The sequence below is a fragment of the Nelumbo nucifera genome, chromosome 2 (assembly GCF_055504915.1).
Source record: "Nelumbo nucifera cultivar China Antique chromosome 2, China Antique-T2T, whole genome shotgun sequence".
In the NCBI taxonomy this organism is placed as follows: domain Eukaryota; kingdom Viridiplantae; phylum Streptophyta; class Magnoliopsida; order Proteales; family Nelumbonaceae; genus Nelumbo; species Nelumbo nucifera.
The window spans coordinates 70,866,275-70,885,967 of record NC_142650.1 but is presented as its reverse complement, the minus strand read 5'-3'; the positions used below and the strand labels follow the sequence as shown (position 1 = coordinate 70,885,967).

The 19,693-nt window shown below is 38.6% G+C and overlaps 1 protein-coding gene across 1 annotated transcript in view; it reads left to right on the top strand.

Annotated features, from left to right (window-relative positions):
• The window catches only part of LOC104604187 (abscisic-aldehyde oxidase-like), a 72,564-nt gene that overhangs the window by 23,858 nt on the left and 29,013 nt on the right, over positions 1 to 19,693 (top strand). The window contains exons 4-7 of the mRNA XM_088897868.1: positions 4,058 to 4,659; positions 6,984 to 7,202; positions 10,416 to 11,381; positions 17,430 to 17,525. Coding sequence (XP_088753994.1) covers positions 4,058 to 4,659; positions 6,984 to 7,202; positions 10,416 to 11,381; positions 17,430 to 17,525 — 1,883 coding nt within the window. The remainder of the gene's footprint in view (positions 1 to 4,057; positions 4,660 to 6,983; positions 7,203 to 10,415; positions 11,382 to 17,429; positions 17,526 to 19,693) is intronic.

Genomic DNA, 19,693 nt, shown 5'->3' with positions numbered 1-19,693 from the left:
TGCCAAATCTCGTAATCATGGTATGCTGCTACAGCTAGCAGGATCCTAATGGATTTAAGCATGGCCATAGGCGAAAAGGTTTCCTCATAATCGATGCCCTCTTTCTGAGTGTACCCTTTCGCCACCAGACGAGCCTTGAAGGTCTCAACTTTACCATCGGGGCCCTTCTTCCTCTTGTAAATCCATTTGCAACCGATTGCCTTTACCCCGGAGGGCGGATCTACTAGAATCCAAACTCCATTGGTCTCCATTGAGTCCATCTCTGCCCTCATGGCCTCCACCCACTTCTGGGAATCTATGTCCAACATAGTTTCCGCGTAAGTCACGGGATCCTCCTCACTAGTCAAGGTTTCCACCAGGTAACTATCCTGGTCATAACCATAACGGACTGGTGGCCTGGATGCCCGAGTGGATCTTCTAAGTTGGTCACTACCTAGAACTTGTGGGACATCTCCCACTGCTCCTGAGCTCTCCTCATCAAGAACAACTTCCTGACGATGGGTGTCCAGGATATAGTTGGTTTCCAAGAATTGCGCATTTCGACTGCAGAACACTCTCTGCTCACTTGGGTCATAGAAAAGGTAACCTACAGAGCCTTTTGGGTAGCCTACAAACAGGCAACGACTGGTCTTAGATTCCAACTTGTCTGCACTCGTTCTTTTAACGTGTGCTAGACAACCCCAAATCTTCAATTGTCTGACACTTGGTTTCTTTCCGGTCCAAAGTTCATATGGTGTATTCGGAACCGATTTGGTTGGAACCCGATTCAGCACGTAAGTCGCAGTCTCTAATGCGTAACCCCAAAAGGATGTGGGTAACTCTGAGTGTATGAGAAGCGACCGGACCATATCTAATAAGGTCCTATTCCTCCTCTCTGAAACACCGTTAAGTTGTGGTGTAGCAGGAGGAGCTAATTGTGATACTATCCCATTGTCCTTTAAGTTGTCCCTGAATTCGTTAGAGAGATATTCGCCACCTCGATCGTATCGAAGGGCTTTAATTTCTCTCCCTAACTGTTTCTCGACCTCTTGTCTAAACTCTTTGAACTTTTCAAAGGATTCAGACTTGTGTCTCATTAGGCACACGTAACTATATCGTGAAAAATCATCTGTGAAGGTGATGAAATACACGTGTTGATTTCGTGTCCTAACACTCAGGGGACCACATACATCAGTATGTATTAGGTCAAGTGTGCCTGTACATCTTTCAGGCTTACCGTTAAATGGTCGTTTCGTCATCTTGCCTTGTAGGCAAGGCTCACAAGTGGGAAGATCTTCTACAGCTAGAAAATCCAAAGGACCATCCTTTACCAACCTTGTGATTCGGTCAACACTGATGTGGCCAAGTCGGTAATGCCACAGACACGTGGGATTAATTGTATCACGGGCTCTCTTCTTGGGGTTTTCAACCGACGTAGTTTCGGTTATGTTAGTTTCTAGAGAAGGATGTAGAACATAGAGACCGTTCTCCAGTTCCCCATATGCGATGAATCTGTTATTTCTTTTAATAGTAATCGTATTACTAAAGAAGACAGAATAATCATCTGCACATAGTTTTGAGACAGAAATCAAATTTCTTCTTAAATTTTGTACATAAAGACAATCTTTCAGTACAATTATTCCTTCTCTAAAATATAATTCCACGGTTCCTATGGCCGCGGCTACAACAGTTGCAGTAGTCCCTAAGTAGAGTGTTACTTCTCCTTCACTCAGCCTTCTGCTTACCTTGAACCCCTGCAGTGAGTTACGCGCATGAGTTGAAGCCCCGGAGTCAATACACCAGGACGCAGAAGCTACCAACAAATTGGTTTCTATAACACAAGTTTCGAAATTACCTTTCTTGGATTCCAGGTAGGCAGGACAATTCCTTTTCCAGTGGCCGGTCTTCTTGCAAAAATGACAGGCATCTGATGCCTTGTCCTTCCTCTGTTTCTTGGGTTTGGTAGCCTTTTTCTGGGGCTTTCTCTTTGCCTTCCTTTTCTTGCCCGATTTGCCAGTTTCAACAAGCATGGCAATGGGCTCATCCTTTTTAATCAATTCTTCGGCCCTCTGCAACATATTGCTGAGTTCCTGCAAGCTGACGTTTAGCTTGTTCATGTTGTAGTTCATGATGAATGGATTAAAGGATGGAGGCAGAGAGTTGAGAATAGCATCGATCTGAGTTACCAGATCCAGCCCGGATCCAAGAGCCTCTAATTCGTTGATATAGCCCATCATCCGGAGACAATGGTCGTGAACTTGTTGGCCCTTGGTCATCTGCGCGGTCATGAACTGTTTCAAGACCTTCTGCCGAGTAGAACGATTCTGCTCTTCGTACATTGTCCTAAGACTGTCCAATACGTCCTTAGCAAGTTCGATCTGATCGAATTGCCTCTGAATTGGATTGTTTAAGGAGGCAATGATATAGCAGCGGGCAAGGGAGTTTTTCTCCTCCCATTCTTGGTATTCTCTTCTTCGGGCCTCAGAAGCCCTATCTCCCGGACGATCCGGGGCAGGATTCTTTGCTACCTTGTCCAATTTCTCAGAGGTTAAGACCAACATAAGGTTCCTATACCAGTCAGCATAGTTTGGGCCTTTCAACTTGTTGTCATCAAGTAGCTTTGCAAATGATCCGTTTGCCATTTACTGATAAAAGAGCAAACATCAGTCCACGACCTAATTTGATTCATGTTCATTTCATAGATATGGATTTTAATCTACGATCCATTTCCATTTATTCATCTCTGAGATTTCCCTCCTTTCTCAGTGACGGAGACTATGGGTTGTCTCTGGAAATGTGGGAAATCACATAGGGTGCATGAAGACAACTGTTTCAGCTGCATAACCCCACCACCTTTCTGTGAAGGATCTTATCCACTCATCATATGAGTTTTCCCTTTGGCCTCTGTCAGACAAGGTTCAGAGCCGTTTTCAGGTAAACCTTTCTGTCCAGTGAGTGCTTACCCATCATATTCGTGAACGCCAAGGTACCGTGAGAGAGTTCCCATTTACAATAAACTCATAAAGTACATCATTCTGATTGAAGCTAGGGGCATACAAAACTGTCTAACAAACACCTAGTGCGGTACCATAATCAAGTCCAGGGTTATGTGTAACTTTCCAGTTTTGCCCATCAATCTCAAAGGTCATAGGCATAATTGGAAAATGGTCCGGGTTTAGTGTTTCATCCAAACACACACTGCATGTGCTTCGGGTCTAACCCTAGCAACTGTAACAAGTTGCCCCAACTTCTTTGGCAGTACATCAGTGTCAGCCTTGGTAGGATAAACTCCCCAAGTCTATCCAACGGCTAAGAACATTCTAAGCTAACACGAGTCTCATAAGTGTCCCTTTTATAGGGTAAATACACAGAAACATATCGATATTGACATGAAACAATAATGTAATTTTATTCATTTACAATAAATGTATCTGTATATTAATCTGATTGGAGCTAAGGGCATACACTGTCTAACATTTGCCACCTCCATTGCGTCCTGCCTCTTAGTGTTTTACACGACAATGCCTACGACAACATAGGGAGGTTGATTAAACAACAAAGGAACCCATGTCACTCCCTATTGGTTCATCGGAGATTCCAGGTTCGACTAACATAGACCTAGGTGTGCCTCTTGTTTCCTTTGATCGTTTAGTTCCTATTGATACTACTACCCCTTCTCCTAACACCATTGCGGATGACCTAGATCTCCCTATTACACTCTAAAAGGGAAGAGGAAGTGTAATACTCATTGCATCTCACTGTCTTTCATACAATGGATTATCCCCTTTATGCCGAGCCTTCCTTTCTGCCCTCGACTTTGTGTTTATACCTAAGTGTTAGTGAGGTTCTCTCAAAACCTGAGTGGAAGACAACTATGCAGGAGGAAATGAAAGCATTGATTAAAAATTAGACATGGAGATTGTGGATTTACTTGATGGCAAGGAGATTGTTGGATGCAGATGGGTTTATATAATGAAGTACAAGGATGATGGAAGTATAGAAAGGTACAAGGCGAGGCTGGTTGCAAAAGGGTACACTTATACTAGTGGCATAGATTACTTGGAGACTTTTGCACCAGTGGAAAAAATGAGCATAGTCCGGATTCTTCCATCACTAGCAGCTACATACTCTTGGCCACTCTTCCAACTTAATGTAAAGAATGCTTTTCTTAATGGGGACTTGCTAGAGGAGGTGTACATGGATCTTCCGGTTGACTTTTACAATGATGTAGATAAAGGAAAGGCATGCAGATTGAAGAAGCCTTTATATGGTTTGGAGCAATCACCTAGAGCTTGGTTTGACAGGTTTAGAAGTGCATTGGTTGTATTCGACTATACTCAAACTAAATCTGATCATATTCTTTTTGTGAAAAAGAGGGGGTCACTGGTGTCAGTTTTGGTAGTGTATGTGGATGATATTATAGTAACAGGAAATGATTTGAGTGAGATTGATACCTTGAAGAAGAACCTGCACAAAGAATTTGACATTAAGGATCTTGGGGAGTTGAAGTACTTTATAGGCATTGAGGTGGTAAGGTCCAAGCATGGGATCTTCATGTCACAGAGGAAGTATGTTTTGGATCTACTACAAGAGGCAGGAAAACTTAGGATAAGGGCAGCCGATACACCTATTGATCAGAACCACAGGATAAATGATTCAGAAGGTGAACTAGTGAAGGATGTATGATGGTATCAGAGATTAGTGGGCTAGTTGCTATATTTATGTATGACATGAATAGACATCTCTTATGTAGTGAGTGTGGTATCAATACATGCATGCCCCACGAGTTCAGCATTGGGAGGCTATTGACAGGATACTTTTCAATTTGAAGGGACACCTAGGTAGAGGCATACTATTTGCTGACCATGGACAGTTGAAGTTAGAGGCTTACATAGATGCTGATTGGGTAGGGTGCCTACACGACAGGAGATCTACATTAGAAGTTTGCACTCTTGTTGGAGGTAATCTAGTTTCATGGAAGAGTAAGAAACAACAAGTTGTGGCAAGGTCAAGTGCAGAAGCTGAATTTAGAGCCATGGCACATGGTGTTTTAGAGTTCCTTTGGGTCCGATCCTTGTTAGGGGAGATTGGAGTTGAGGCCGAAGAACCTATGATGCTATACTGTGACAATCAAGCAATAATTAGCATTGCCCACAACCCAGTTCAGCATGATAGAATGAAGCATATAGAAGTGGATAGACACTTTATAAGGGAAAGGGTGACATCCGGAGAAGTTTGCTTACCATATGTTGTATCTGACTGGCAGCTTGCTGATGTTCTTACAAAAGGTGTTGCAAGAAACAAGTTGGAGCATGACCAACGCAAGTTGGGAATGTGTGACATCTATTCCCAACTTGAGGGGGAGTATTGGGTTTTGGGTTGATATCACTTGTTTTTTTTTTTCTTAGCATAATTAGCGAGTTATTGGGCCCAAGGCCCATTAGTTTATGTTTAAGTTAAGAGTGTTTATTTAGATTTTACAAGTTGCTGACTTACTAAGGGCATACTTGTCTTTGTATTTAGTTTTTTACTTGTTAGTATATAAACTAATGAAAGGGGGTGGCCAGACCTAATTTTGGCTTCTCCCATTTTCTTCAATTTCTCTCCTCTTTTCTTCTTTGCATAAACCTTCTCGAGTCTTGTTTGGATATGGGTGGGTGGTACTCAAAGAGATCATCAACATTGAAAGTTTTGGATATATTCATGGAAGTAGGAAGGTCTACAACATAGGAATTGTTATTAATCTTATTCACAATCTTGTAGGGTCCAATCTTCTTTGGTTGCAATTTGTTGTATTGCCCTATAGGGAACCGGTCCGTCCTTAGAAACACCATTACTTCATCCGCTTCTTGGAAAAACTTCGATTGCCTATGCTGATCAGCTGCTTCCTTATACTTGGCATTGGCCTTTTCTAGGTGTTTCTTTACTTTTGGAAAAACACCCATGTTTATGCCTTGACTGTTTGGGAAATACTCTGCAATTAAGACTAATTGCCCCTTCTCATAAGGTTGCACTTACATGCCAACCTTGTTAGGCTTGAACTGCCCAAGCATAGCCACTGGTTGAAGAAAATTTATTCCACATACTGATCAATTAGTCTTAATTATTTTATTTATGATTAACATAATCCTACATTATTTTATTCCACATACACTGAATGACATGTGATTGTAAATGAATAAATGAAACTGTTCTTTTATTCATGAAAAAAGCAGTGTACATGTCATATTGGATCTGAAGGGCATACATCGTCTGACACTCAGGTGTTTTGCTTGAGATCTTTTCTTGTTGAGCTAGTAGCTAGTTATGAGAAGCCTTTGAGGCTATATTGTGATAATCAAATTTCTACCAATATAGTATAAAACCCAATGTCACATGACGGAACTAAGTATATTGAGTTTGACATGCAGTTTTTGGAGAAATGGTTGAATCTGAGGAAGTTTGCTTGCTGTACAATTTTTATGATATGCAGTAGCTGATATCTTCTCTATGGGAATCATTAAGTCTAAGCTGGAGACTGACTTACAGAAGTCGGGAATAACTAACATCTATTTCCAACTTGAGGGGGAGTGATGAAATATTATTTCCTATTATTGGTTGCTGTTTTATGTTCCTTTTATTTGTTTTATTAATGTTTTATTCCTGGTGTGTAGCTGCTGTATTTATTTTTTGTTTTATATGTTTCATATTGGTGGCAGGGGTAGAATGATCTTTGTACAGCATCAGTAGCTTAATATAAATAGATGAACAGGGGAAAGCAGCAGCATATTCTTTTGCTTCCATCTCATTCTTCTCTTCTCTTCTTCACTATCTTCTCTTTAATTCTATTTCTTTTTGTTTTGTTGACTTAGAAACATTGTTCTCTGTTAGTTATACTTGACAAGTGAGAGTCATATCCCCATTTCCTATTTCCGTAACTGGCCATCAGATCTGTCTGCAAATTAATACAATGTTTATATTACTACTACTAGTATCACTGAATTTTTTGTATTGGTAATTTCTAGATAAAACTTGGGTCACAATACCATTTTTATATGGAGACACAAACTGCACTTGCTGTGCCAGAAGAAGACAATTGCATGGTTGTCTACAGCTCGGTTCAGTGCCCTCAGATCACACAGATTGTAGTTGCAAGATGTCTTGGAGTTCCCTGTCATAATGTCCGTGTGATTACAAGAAGGGTTGGTGGAGGGTTTGGTGGAAAGGCCATGAAGGCTATGCCTGTAAGTTGTCTGCTTGACTTTCTCAATGAATAATTCTCCCTTCTTGAGAGTTTTCCCTGTTATTAATTTCAGAGCTAAAAATGAAGCTTCAAAAAGGAAATTATAAAACATATAAGTAAAACTGTGTCTTCATACATGAGGTTGAAGGAATATATGATTTCTATGAAATGACCCGCCCATATCAATGAGCCAAGATACTGAAATACTGCTTTGGAATTAATCCAACTACCTAGTTTTGGAATTATAAAATGATAAAGTTTTTTACATGTTTTGCATGTGATGCTTCTGTTTTCCTGGGCTTATATGTTTGAGGGCCTCTCAGATTTCCACTTGGATATTTTTCTTTCTCTATTGTATTGAAATACTTGTCACATATAAAAAAAATATTTCCTTGTTTAATTCTGTAAAGGAAGAAACCTGTGTCACAATGTGATCCTTAGAAAAAAACCCCATGTCGGATATCTATGTTAGATACATCATACATGTGCCCCTTTTCTGTACTGTGTTAGGAGACAATCCTTCTTCACCGTTTTTTTATCTACTTAAATTGACAAGTGGATCCCGTATACCTGTAGGACATTTTGATTTTTATCATAAGTCCATAAGGCCACTGGAAAGGGAGTTGGTAATTTACTCATGGTGTTTTTATTTTTTTTTTAATTTTTTAGTTCTACACGAGTTTGTAGAGGTATCAAGAGTTTTTTGGAGTTGGTTTTAGGTCTTATATGGATTTGAGAGGTGGGAGATGATGTATGTTTTGTTTCTTTTTGTAATTTTCTTCTTTTTATGGGTTAGTGATCTCTCATCACCCCATCTGATTGTAATCTTTTTTTATTCATGAGTTTTCTTTTTTATTTATGTTCAAAAAAAGGTCAGCAAATCCAGTGGCTCATAATGTGGCTAGACTAGGGGTAAGTAGGCCTTAAATGTTTTGGGCTTACTTGTAGTTTTGATCAGTTTAATCTATAACGAGAAATGAAATAATTAGCAAATGCTAGTCTATATCCTGGACTTCTTTGCACTTGTTGTTCATATTCATTTTTCTCTCGTTAAAAAATTACATATGTGCCAATATGAAACTAAACTGCAGATTTTTAACAGTTTTAATACTCCCTCTCAAGTTGGGACATAGATGTCAATCATGCTCAACTTGTCACATAAGTCATTGTGCTGAAAATGATGTAGGCCCTTTGTAAAAATGTTTGCAAGTTGATCTTGGAACTAATATATGGAGTGGACACTTCCCTATTAACAAGTTTCTCCATTATAATGATGTAGGCCCTTTTTAACTCTTGCAAGTTGCTTTGAAAAATGGGTGAGCCAAGAGTGGAGAAACCTTTTCGTGTATTCAAAGGATGGGGCCTCTCTATTCCTGTTTAACTTTAGTGGAAAGAATATAGGGAAAATGATCTAGTGAGGGAATGAAAAAAGAAAAAAAAGAAATCCTGAAATTTTCGTCAGTTGTTGGTCCCCTTGCCTTGGAATGGATATAGAGAAAATGAGATATATATGGATTGATGTGTATGGGATACCATTGCATGTCTGGAGTATAGAGGTTTTTAGGGTCCTCGGGAATGCTGTGGGGAGCTTTAAAAAATTTGACCTCAGAAACAGAAGATGGGAGAATATACCATTTACACGAATCTTAGTTGAGACTGAAGATGTGATGTCGATTCCAACACATTTGGATCTGTTCTATCTTCAGAGGTTTTCAAACTCAGGATTGTGATAGCAAAGTGAAGATCCACTGTTTCGCTGGAAAGACCAGAAGGCAGCAAGAGTGGCCTTCAAAGCAGACAACCTGAAGAAATCACATTTGGGCCGGTCTACTCTGCAAGAGTTGCTACGAAGACGAAGGGTCAGGGGCTTGCGTTGTAAATTTGAAAACTTCTAAGCCCCTTGACTGAAAAGATAAGAATTTTTTGAATTTAAATTCAAGTGGGACCCCCGTCTAAAAGGAAAGAGTTATGATGGTCCTAGTGGGGTCGGCTCAATGGCCTGCTCGACCCAGCAGCAGCCCAACTGCTTTTCTTTCATATACAGAGCTTCTACGATTATGAGCAAGAGCTCAGAAGTCTCAGGGGTTGCCGGAGAAGGAAGAAGTACCTTCCTGTAATCTGGATAGATTGGTGGTGACTGTTGGTTTGTCAGTTTCAGACTGGGTTTTGGGTTTTGGGGTTGCCTGAATTTGCACAAGTCAGTTAACAAGATCATGGGAACAGATTTTGGGAGGTGTTGGGATTACAAGTTTGTAATTTGGACAACTGGTCTTGATAAGTCTTTTCTTATTTTCTTTATTTCTTGGTGGTGCATTGTATCTTGGCGTTGCCTTAACAACTAATCAGTCTGTATCTTTTTTCCCTTTTAATGAAATTTTATTTTTAGTATAAAAAATAGAAGGCATAACAGTAAGAGTTGCACATTGGGTAAAAGCTTTGAAACTTTTTCATTCATTTTCAGTTATTGGCATTGTAAGATATTGGACAGAAGTGGCACAAATAGGAACAACAAAGGCAAAGGTACATGTGAATTGGAACCCACCAGCTGATAACAAGATAAAACTGAACTTTGATGGTAGTTCCATCGGTAATCAGGGGAGAGCAGGCATTGGGAGTGTGTTCAGGAACCATTTGGGCTCGGTGTTGGCATTGTATTCCAGGCCAATTGTTAATGGTGACTTGGTTAAAGCTGAACTAGTGTCATTGTTGCAAGGATTAACACTACCAAAGCAGCTTGGATTTAGAGAGCTAGAAGTGGACGGGGATTCAAAACTAATCAGTTCAGCTCCTTGGATTTATATGCTTGCCTTCAAGGAAATAACTTACCATTTTAGGGAACTCAACTCCACCTTTAGCTAGGAGTGCAAATGGAATGGCTGATGTACTTGCTAAACAGGGGGTTAATAGACATCAGTTCTTTTGGGCTTAAGTGTTGGTTTATCTTTGTTGGGTCTTGTTGGGTTGCTCCAACTAGTTTTAACTTTACTAATGTTTCTTTTAATGCTTAATGAATTCCTTTACTGATAAAAAAATATTAAAACATAAATGGAATAGCCCACATATCTTGATCCCCTCTGAAATATTGCATGATTTTAAAACTTTTGATCATCGGAGTTTTCTATGACTTTGGAATGTTTATCTACCTACTTTCTGGATATTCTTTTGCCCCACATTACATGTGTAGGAATTACAAGTTATTATGTGATGTTTATAGGTTGCTACAGCATGTGCTCTTGCAGCACATAAGTTACAGCGTCCTGTCAGGATTTACCTCAATCGCAAGACAGATATGATAATGGCAGGAGGACGGCATCCTATGAAAATAAACTTTAGTGTTGGCTTCAAATCCAGTGGGAAGATCACAGCTCTACACCTTGATATATTAATTAATGCTGGCATATCTGCAGATATCAGTCCCATCCTACCACTGAATATATTGGGAGCCTTGAAGAAGTACAACTGGGGATCTTTGTCTTTTGATATAAAGATCTGCAAAACAAACCATTCAAGTAAGACGGCAATGCGGGCTCCAGGAGATGTGCAAGGATCATTTATTGCTGAAGCTATCATTGAGCATGTAGCATCAACACTATCTCTGGAAGTCAATACTGTCAGGAGCAAGAATCTCCACACATTTGAGAGTCTCAAGCTTTTCTATGACAGTAGTGCTGGGGAAGCCCTTGAGTATACTTTGCCTTCAATTTTGGATAAGTTGTCTGCATCTTCAAAGTTCCACCAAAGGGATGCAGAAATAAGACAGTACAATAGTTGCAGTAAATGGAGGAAAAGGGGAATCTCAATGGTGCCCATTCTGTATGAAGTGTCATTAAGGCCTACTCCTGGGAAGGTAAGCGTTCTCAATGATGGGTCTATAGTGGTTGAAGTTGGAGGGATTGAGCTCGGCCAGGGGCTCTGGACAAAGGTGAAGCAGATGACTGCATTTGCTCTTAGTCCAGTAAAATGTGATACAAGTGGAGACCTCTTGGAGCGTGTACGGGTCATTCAGGCAGACACATTGAGCTTAGTACAAGGGGGGATGACTGCTGGGAGCACCACATCAGAGGCAAGCTGTGAAGTAGTTCGAATCTGCTGCAATGAACTAGTTGAAAGACTAACCCCTCTCAAGGAAAGGCTGCAGGAGAAGATGGGTCCAATCTCATGGAATATGTTAATTCTCCAGGTGATTATTTGAATTTAAATTATTTACTTTCTGGATTTTTCTCAAGTCATGATGGAGAGGAAGAAGACATTCTTCTGTGACACCGTTTCATAAATGCGTAGGTCTCAACTTGGTCATCAGATGATTTTAGCCATCTTTATTATAAATTTGATGTTCAAGTTTATATGATTACATTCTTAGCAAGAACTAGCTGGTGGGGCCTATCAACACGTCCTAGTACATGCTAAATATATATTGGTGATTGGATTTCTTCATTGTTTTGCTTATATTTTGTCACAAGTAGTTATAATCTTCATTTCTTGGAAAGCTCCATCTTTCTAATTCAATATGAGAAGAGGTATAATCCACAAATACAGGTTTAGTTGTAAGCTAAGCCTGAAATACAGGTTTCACATCCTATGCATGTTTAAGTTACTATATGTGCTACCTGTGGTGCTACCCATATTGTCCATATGTTAGGGACATCCTAGATTGCCCATGGCCATAAAGTTGCGTTATTTAAAGGAAGAATATTGTAGATTATTTGAAATTCTCTTAGACAAAGTATTTCTGATATGAATGTTGTGTCTATGTGTGGCGAAATATAGAGGGAGAGAAGAAGAAAATTTTCTTTGTTGATCATAAAAACATATTGAGCATACAACTTAAATAAGAAAAGATAGGAAAGACAAACCCCTAGAATCTCTCTCAATCAGGGATTGACTAAATCTTTCCCTTAACCCTAGGATATGACTTTCCTAAATTTATTCAAATCTAATCTTTCCTAAATTTATTCAAATCAAATCATATCTTTCTTAATTTGCCGCAAATCCTATCTTTCTTAATTTGCCGACACTCCCCCTCAAGTTGGTGCAAAGATATCTATCATGCCCAACTTGCTAACTTGAAGTTCAAATGGCTGTCCTCAACCCCTTAGTCAAAACATCTGCAACTTGCTGTGTGGTTGGTACAAACGGAGTGCAGATTTTTCCTTCTTCAAGCTTCTCCTTTATGAAGTGTCTGTCAATCTCAACATGTTTAGTCCTGTCATGTAGAACCAGATTATGGGCAATGTTGATAGCTGCCTTGTTATCACAATACAGTTTCATAGGAAAACTCACTGGTCTCTTAAGATCTGCTAGCACCCTCTTTAGCCAAAGAACCTCACACACTCCTTGAGCCATTGATCTGAATTCAGCCTCAGCACTACTTCTAGCAACTACACTTTGCTTCTTGCTTCTCCAAGTAACGAAATTGCCCCAAAGAAATGTGCAGTACCCCGAAGTTGACCTTCTATCAGTGATCGAGCCTGCCCAACCCGCATCTGTATACACCTCAACTCCTCTCTTCTCATTTTTCTTGAAGAAGAGTCCTTTTCCTGGTGTGCCTTTTAGATACTTAAGAATTCGATACACAGTTTCAAGATGTTCTTCGTACGGGGAGTGCATAAATTGACTCACCATGCTCACAGCGAAGGCAATATCAGGACGAGTATGTGACAAGTAAATCAATCTTCCTACCAGCCTTTGGTATCTACCTGTATCTACTGGAACCCCATCTTTAACTTCTCCAAGTTTAGCATTAACTTCTGTCGGAATGTCTGAAGGTTTGCATCCACTCATTCCAGTTTCTTTCAAGAGATCTAGAATATATTTTCGTTGCGAAACCACAATGCCTTCTTTGATCTTGCCACTTCCATTCCAAGAAAGTACCTTAGCTGGCCTAAGTCTTTAATCTCGAATTCCTTGGCTAAGCTCTGCTTTAGTCTGCTCATCTCTTCAATATCATCTCCAGTCAAGATTATGTTATCAACATAGACAATCAGAACCGAAACCTTGTCTTTGGTGGATCTTTTTGTGAAAAGAGTATGATCAGATTGTCCTTGATTATATCCTTGACTTTTAACGAACCTTGTGAATCTTTCAAACCAGGCTCTGGGAGACTGTTTAAGTCCATGTAGAGACCTTTTTAGCTTGCATACCTTAATTCCAAACTTCTCAGTGAAACTAGGTGGAGGCTCCATATATACTTCTTCTTCCAAGTCTCCATTCAAAAAGGCATTCTTCACATCTAGCTGATTCAGTGGCCAGTCATGATTAGCTGCAACAGATAAGAGTACTCGAACTGTATTTAGCTTCGCTACTGGAGAAAAGGTCTCAGAGTAGTCCACTCCATATGTCTGAGTAAAGCCTTTAGCTACTAGGCGAGCCTTGTATCTCTCCAAGGATCCATCTGAGTTGTACTTCAGTGTGAACACCCATTTACAACCAACAACTGTCTTTACATCCGGCAGATCCATTTTCTCCCAAGTAGCATTCTTTTCCAAAGCTCTCATCTCCTCAAAAACAGTTTCTTTCCACTCAGGAACATTTAAAGCCTCCTAGATATTGTTAGGAATGGATACACGAGACACTTGTGAAATAAAGGCACAATATGAAGGTGAAATATTTTTGTAAGATACAAAATTTGACAGAGGATGTTTTGTACAAGACCTAACACCTTTCCTAAGAGCAATGGGAAGATCAAGCTGACTAGAAGAATTAGAATTACCTGGAGGAATATTTTCAAGAATTTTTGGAGAGTTATCATGAATTTCATGATCCAACCTCAGATCAAATTCTTGTTGATGCTACGGAATAGTGCTTCTCCTTTTCTGTGCTAGATATTCCCTTGAATATACAAGGCCTTTATACTATTTCGCACACATCTCTGTTGTTTCAGCCTTTTCATTTTGAGATGGCATCACCAAAGGTTGTTCATTTTCAATATTTAATTCATTTGTTTCCACTGATTTTGTATTTTCTGCTGCACTTTCTTTCGGTGACTGGTTGTGAAGAACATCATTATGGACAAATTCAAACATTAAATCAGAACCATCTAAAAAACCATCTTCATTAGTGTTGCTCTCCCCCTGAAGATGGGAGTTGCTGTAGTACGAGGTTCCTTCAAAGAATGTGACATCCATAATCACAAACATCCTTTTCAAAACTGGATCAAAGCATTTGTAACCTCTCTGAATAGTGGGATAGCTTACAAAAATACATTTATGTGCTTTTGGATCAAGTTTTGAACGTTTAGGATCATGGTTATGAACAAAGGCCACACTTCCAAAAATTTTTAAGGGAATGTTTGTCACTAGCCGAGAGTTTGGAAAACAGTCAATGAAAACTTGTATGGGTGTTTTAAAATCCAAAATTCGTGTAGGCAGTCTGTTAATCAAATAAGTGGCTGTTAAAACTGCTTCTCCCCAAAGATACTTAGGAACCTTAGTTTTAAGACTTAGAGCTCTAACAACTTCAAGGAGATGTTTGTTTTTCCTTTCAGCCACCCCATTTTGTTGAGGTGTATTATTACACGAACTTTGGTGTACAATTCCTTTCTCAGCAAAAAAATTCCCTAGCACATTGTTAAAAAATTCCTTTCCATTATCACTTCGAAAAATTTTAATCTGAGTCTGAAATTGTGTTTGAACCATGTTATAGAAATTTTTGAACACAGTTTCAGCATCAGATTTCTCTTTTAAAAGGAAAACCCAAGTGACCCTAGCATGATCATCAATAAAAGTAATGAACCAACGTTTTCCAGAAAGAGTTGTTACTCTAGAAGGACCCCAAACATCACTGTGAGTCATGGTAAATGGTTTTGATTTTTTATATGGTTGAGACTGAAAAACAGCACGATGATGTTTTGCTAATTCACAAGATTCACACTTGAAAACTGAATGATTTTTATTCATGAATAACTTGGGAAATAGATGCTTTAAATATTGAAAGCTAGGATGTCCTAATCGATAATGCCATAACAAAACTTCACTGTCACTAGAAACAGAGATAGAACTGAAACAAGTCTGTCGGTCTTGCTTTTCAAAGGTTGATCCTTTATTAAAGAGGTAGAGACCACCATCCTGTTTAGCACCCCCAATCATCTTCCCCGAGTTAAATCCTGAAATTCACAACAAGAGGATCAAAAATTAACTCAATAGTTATGATCAAGGGTTAGTTTGCTGACAGATAAGAGATTGTATGATAGGTTAGGAACATGCATAACATCTTTGAGGTTTAGAGAAGGAGAAATAGATACAGTTCCTTTCTCAGCAACAGTAGCAATGGAACCATTTGCAATCTTAACCTTTTGATTCCCTGCACAGGGTGTATATGAAGAAAAGAATTGCGAAGTGCCGGTCATATGATCAGTGGCACCTGAATCTAATATCCAGGAGCCATTAGATTTGGTACAAGCAATGGCTGTAGTGAAAAAATTACCTGACTGAGCTAGAGAACAGGATGGGTTAGAATTTCTTAACGATTGAGATTGAAACATTTTATACAAGTGCTCTATTTGTTCCTTTGTGAAAGGAAGAGACTCTGAGGATGATTGCTGCCCTGGATCCGAGTTGCTTACTTGAAGTGCACGGACATCTTCCCCTGACTTGTTGTCACTGCTTGATTTTTTCTTCCAACCCGCCGGTTTACCGTGCAGCTTCCAGCAGGTTTCCCGAGTATGCCATGGCTTTCTACAATGATCACACCAAGGCCTCTGCTTTCCTCCTCGTTTATCTCCGTCTAAGTCTGCACCTCGGGCCACAAGAGCGGACCCTTCATTCTCTGTTTTTGTTTCACTAACATTCTTCAACATCACTTGCCATCGTGCTTCTTCTCTACACACTTATGAAAAAACCTCTCTTATAGTAGGCAAGGGCTTTCGCCCTAAGATACGTCCCCGAACCTCATCGAGTTCTTTGTTCAAACCAGCCAAGAAGACAAAAACCCGGCCTCTTTCTATCTTCTTTTTGTACCGAGCACTGTCACTCGGACTTTCCAAATCTTCTTCTTCAAATAAATCCAACTCCTGCCAAACAGCCATCATCTCATTATAATAAGTTGTTACTTCACGTTCACCTTGCTGCATCTTCCACATTCGGGTATTCAGTTCGAACAATTGTGAATGATTGTCCAAATCTGAATAGGTTTCCCTAACAGCTTCCCACACATCGCGAGCCGTCAGCAGGAACATGAATGGTTTTCCAACCACCGGATCCATAGAGTTGATCAACCAGGCGGTAACCATCGAATTTTCAGAATGCCACTGCCTGTACTTTGGATCATCAGTGGCTGGCGGTTTCACTTCGCCGTTCAAATAGCCAAGTTTCCCTTTGCCGTCGATCACCAACCGCACGGACTGAGACCACTCAAGATAATTTTTTCCATTCAATTTGTGAATGGTAATTTGAAGGGAATTCTCAGAAAGAGAAATAGTCGCTGACTGGATACCTCCCTCCGAAGACGTCATACCATTGGTAGCATCCGAAGATGCTAAACCAGAGCCAACCATAGCGGCCTTAAAATTCATGATCGAACCCTAAGGCTCTAATACCATGTGGCAAAATATAGAGGGAGAGAAGAAGAAAATTTTCTTTGTTGATCATAAAAACATATTGAGCATACAACTTAAATAAGAAAAGATATGAAAGACAAACCCCTAGAATCTCTCTCAATCAGGGATTGACTAAATCTTTCCCTTAATCCTATGATATGACTTTCCTAAATTTATTCAAATCTAATCTTTCCTAAATTTATTCAAATCAAATCATATCTTTCTTAATTTGCCGCAAATCCTATCTTTCTTAATTTGACGCAAATCCTATCTTTCTTAATTTTCCGACACTATGTTGTTGTCCAGACATCAAATATTAGACTGTTAGGCTGTATTTTTTTCCTTGGTAATGAGGCTGTGTTTTTAAGGAAGTTTCCTTTAAGTTTCTGTTTCTCTCTTATTTTCTATCAAACCAAGCATAGCCTTATGAGATTATACATTGCCAAAAATTCTTGTTACTTGCAATATTATCTGTAATAATGAGATTTTTCAACATTGACGGTGAAACGGTTCCTGTAATACTTGAACATTGTCAAGTTATTGCAAAAGCATGCATTGATGTTGGATTTACTAAATATTATAATTTTATCACAAAAGTGCTGAGAATTTTTTGCTTTTCTTTGGAAAATTTTGTGGAAACTGCATTTGGCAGGAAGACAATTCTCTGCCTCAGTACATCTGTTTTGCACCTTGTAGGCAAATCTACAAGCAGTTAACTTATCTGCCAGTGCTTACTATGTTCCTGAAGTTACACCTATGCGGTATTTAAATTATGGTGCTGCTGTTAGTGAGGTGAGTACATCAATATATTTGCTTTACATTTTTTATTTGTATGAAACAACATTAGTGTATTTTTGAAATTTTTGGGAAAAGAGACGAAGTCTGACTTATATGCTTTAACCTCAAAACTTAAATCCCTATTCCACACAAAGGTAGGTTCTACTCTCACCGTCAATGAGCAGAAGATTCATGAAGGCCCTTCATACCTGCATTAAACATGCTTCAAAATTCTAGTCATGCATTAAAACAGCCCCACTACTCTATATCACCCACCCCCTTGTGCGAAATCTCTCATGCAACCTATTGTTTGGGGGAGAAGTGAATCAACACCTCCATAACCACTCCTCTCTCTTTTAACCTTTCTTTATGAAACAAAAGTTGAGGCAAGTCTAAGTCTCTGTTTCTCTATCTTGCATGCATATACACTCTCGTAAACAAAACTGTCATCCCACACACTGTCTCCCCCATCCAAAAAAACAATTGGCCTAGTGTTTCTCAAGGAATATACAAGTAAAGATTGAAAAGTAATAGAAGTTTCCCTTCAATCATAATGTCCTTTTTTAATGAAAGCATTGATCTGTATCATTATTGTCAATATCACTGTAATCAAAACAAATAGATGTAGTACAATACATAGAAGACAGTGACAGACATTTCAGAAACACAAGCCGGAGACCTGTTTTGGTGTTCTGAATTTTGCACTCCTGCTCATGCTCTTGCTTTCACTCTGAATTCTGGTTACTGTGAACTGATATTGGTGGGTCAAAAAATGAGTCTATACAGCACAGGTGACCATAGATAAAGAAAGGCAAAAATTATTAATAAGAAACTTCAGCATCTATTAACATCATCAAAATGGAGAAGAAAATAAACTATATACCAGTTAGTAGTGTGATCTGATCTAAAACAGTAGGGTCTGTTGAAATATGTTATAGTGCAATAGGGTCTATTGAAATATTATAGACCCCCTAATAGAAAACTTATAAAAAGAATAATATATTTTTATAGTCTTTTACAGTGTATGAAGGTCTACAATAGTATTGTCGGCCCTCATCATAAAAGCCAATAAAAAATGGATAAATAAAAAGAAAAGTTTAATAAAATGTTCATAAAAAAAACAGTAAAAACAAATAATTAAACTAATTAATTATTAAATAAAATAAAATGTTTTTAAAGTAATACAAATATTAAATGATTTATATGGTAATATTGTAAATCCTCATTATAAAAGCAATGCAAAAATGGATAAATAATAAGAAAGTTAATATTTGAGATAAAATATTCATAAAAGAAACAAAAATAAAGAGATTTTTGTAATAATAAAAATATTAAATGGTGTATATTGCTTATATGATTTAATTCTAATTATTTCTTAGAACAAAAGAGATGCATCATGGAAGATAATAGACTAGAAAGGTTTATTAATGTTTCCTTTATCATTTTATAGTTTATCATTCCATATTTCTACTTATTTCATAATATTTCCACAATGTCTATAACTTTTACAATATTTACCTTTGACATTTCCGACATATGTCCTATTTGGGTAAGTGACATTTCCATTGACATCGACATTATTAACCTTAACCTAACATGTGAACAAACAAATTCAAGAAGACTCGAGACTCTATTATTTTCCCTTGGAACAAAAGACAGACATGGATGTTTGCTAAGCTGATAGGCTTCACATAGCAACTCACAAACAGACAATAAATTAGAGGCAAGACTTTTAAGAGTCAGAAGCAAGGGATGACCCAACCGACAGTGCCACTATAACGCTATAGTAGTAGTATGTATAGATTTTTGCGAATCTCCACCATCTAGATAGTACAATCCTCCAACCTCACGCCTGGCACAAATTGTCTTCCTCGTCTTGAGATATCGAAATACACAATTTAGATGGAACAATTTAGAGTTTCTGTCAATTTACTAATAGCCATAGGGTTTAATGGAAATATAGGAACATACAGGACAAACGACAAAGTCAAATCAGAATGTAAGATGATGAAAGGGCTATTTTGGGTTTTTCATTTCCTCTTTGTAATTGGGCGCCCAAGTAAGGGAAAACATGTACTTTGAGCAAAATTATAAAATTTTTGTCTCTGGTGTGAATAGTTACTCGAGACACACCTTCATAAGTCTCTTCTTCTCCCTTCTCCTCCTTTCTCTTCTTCTTCCTT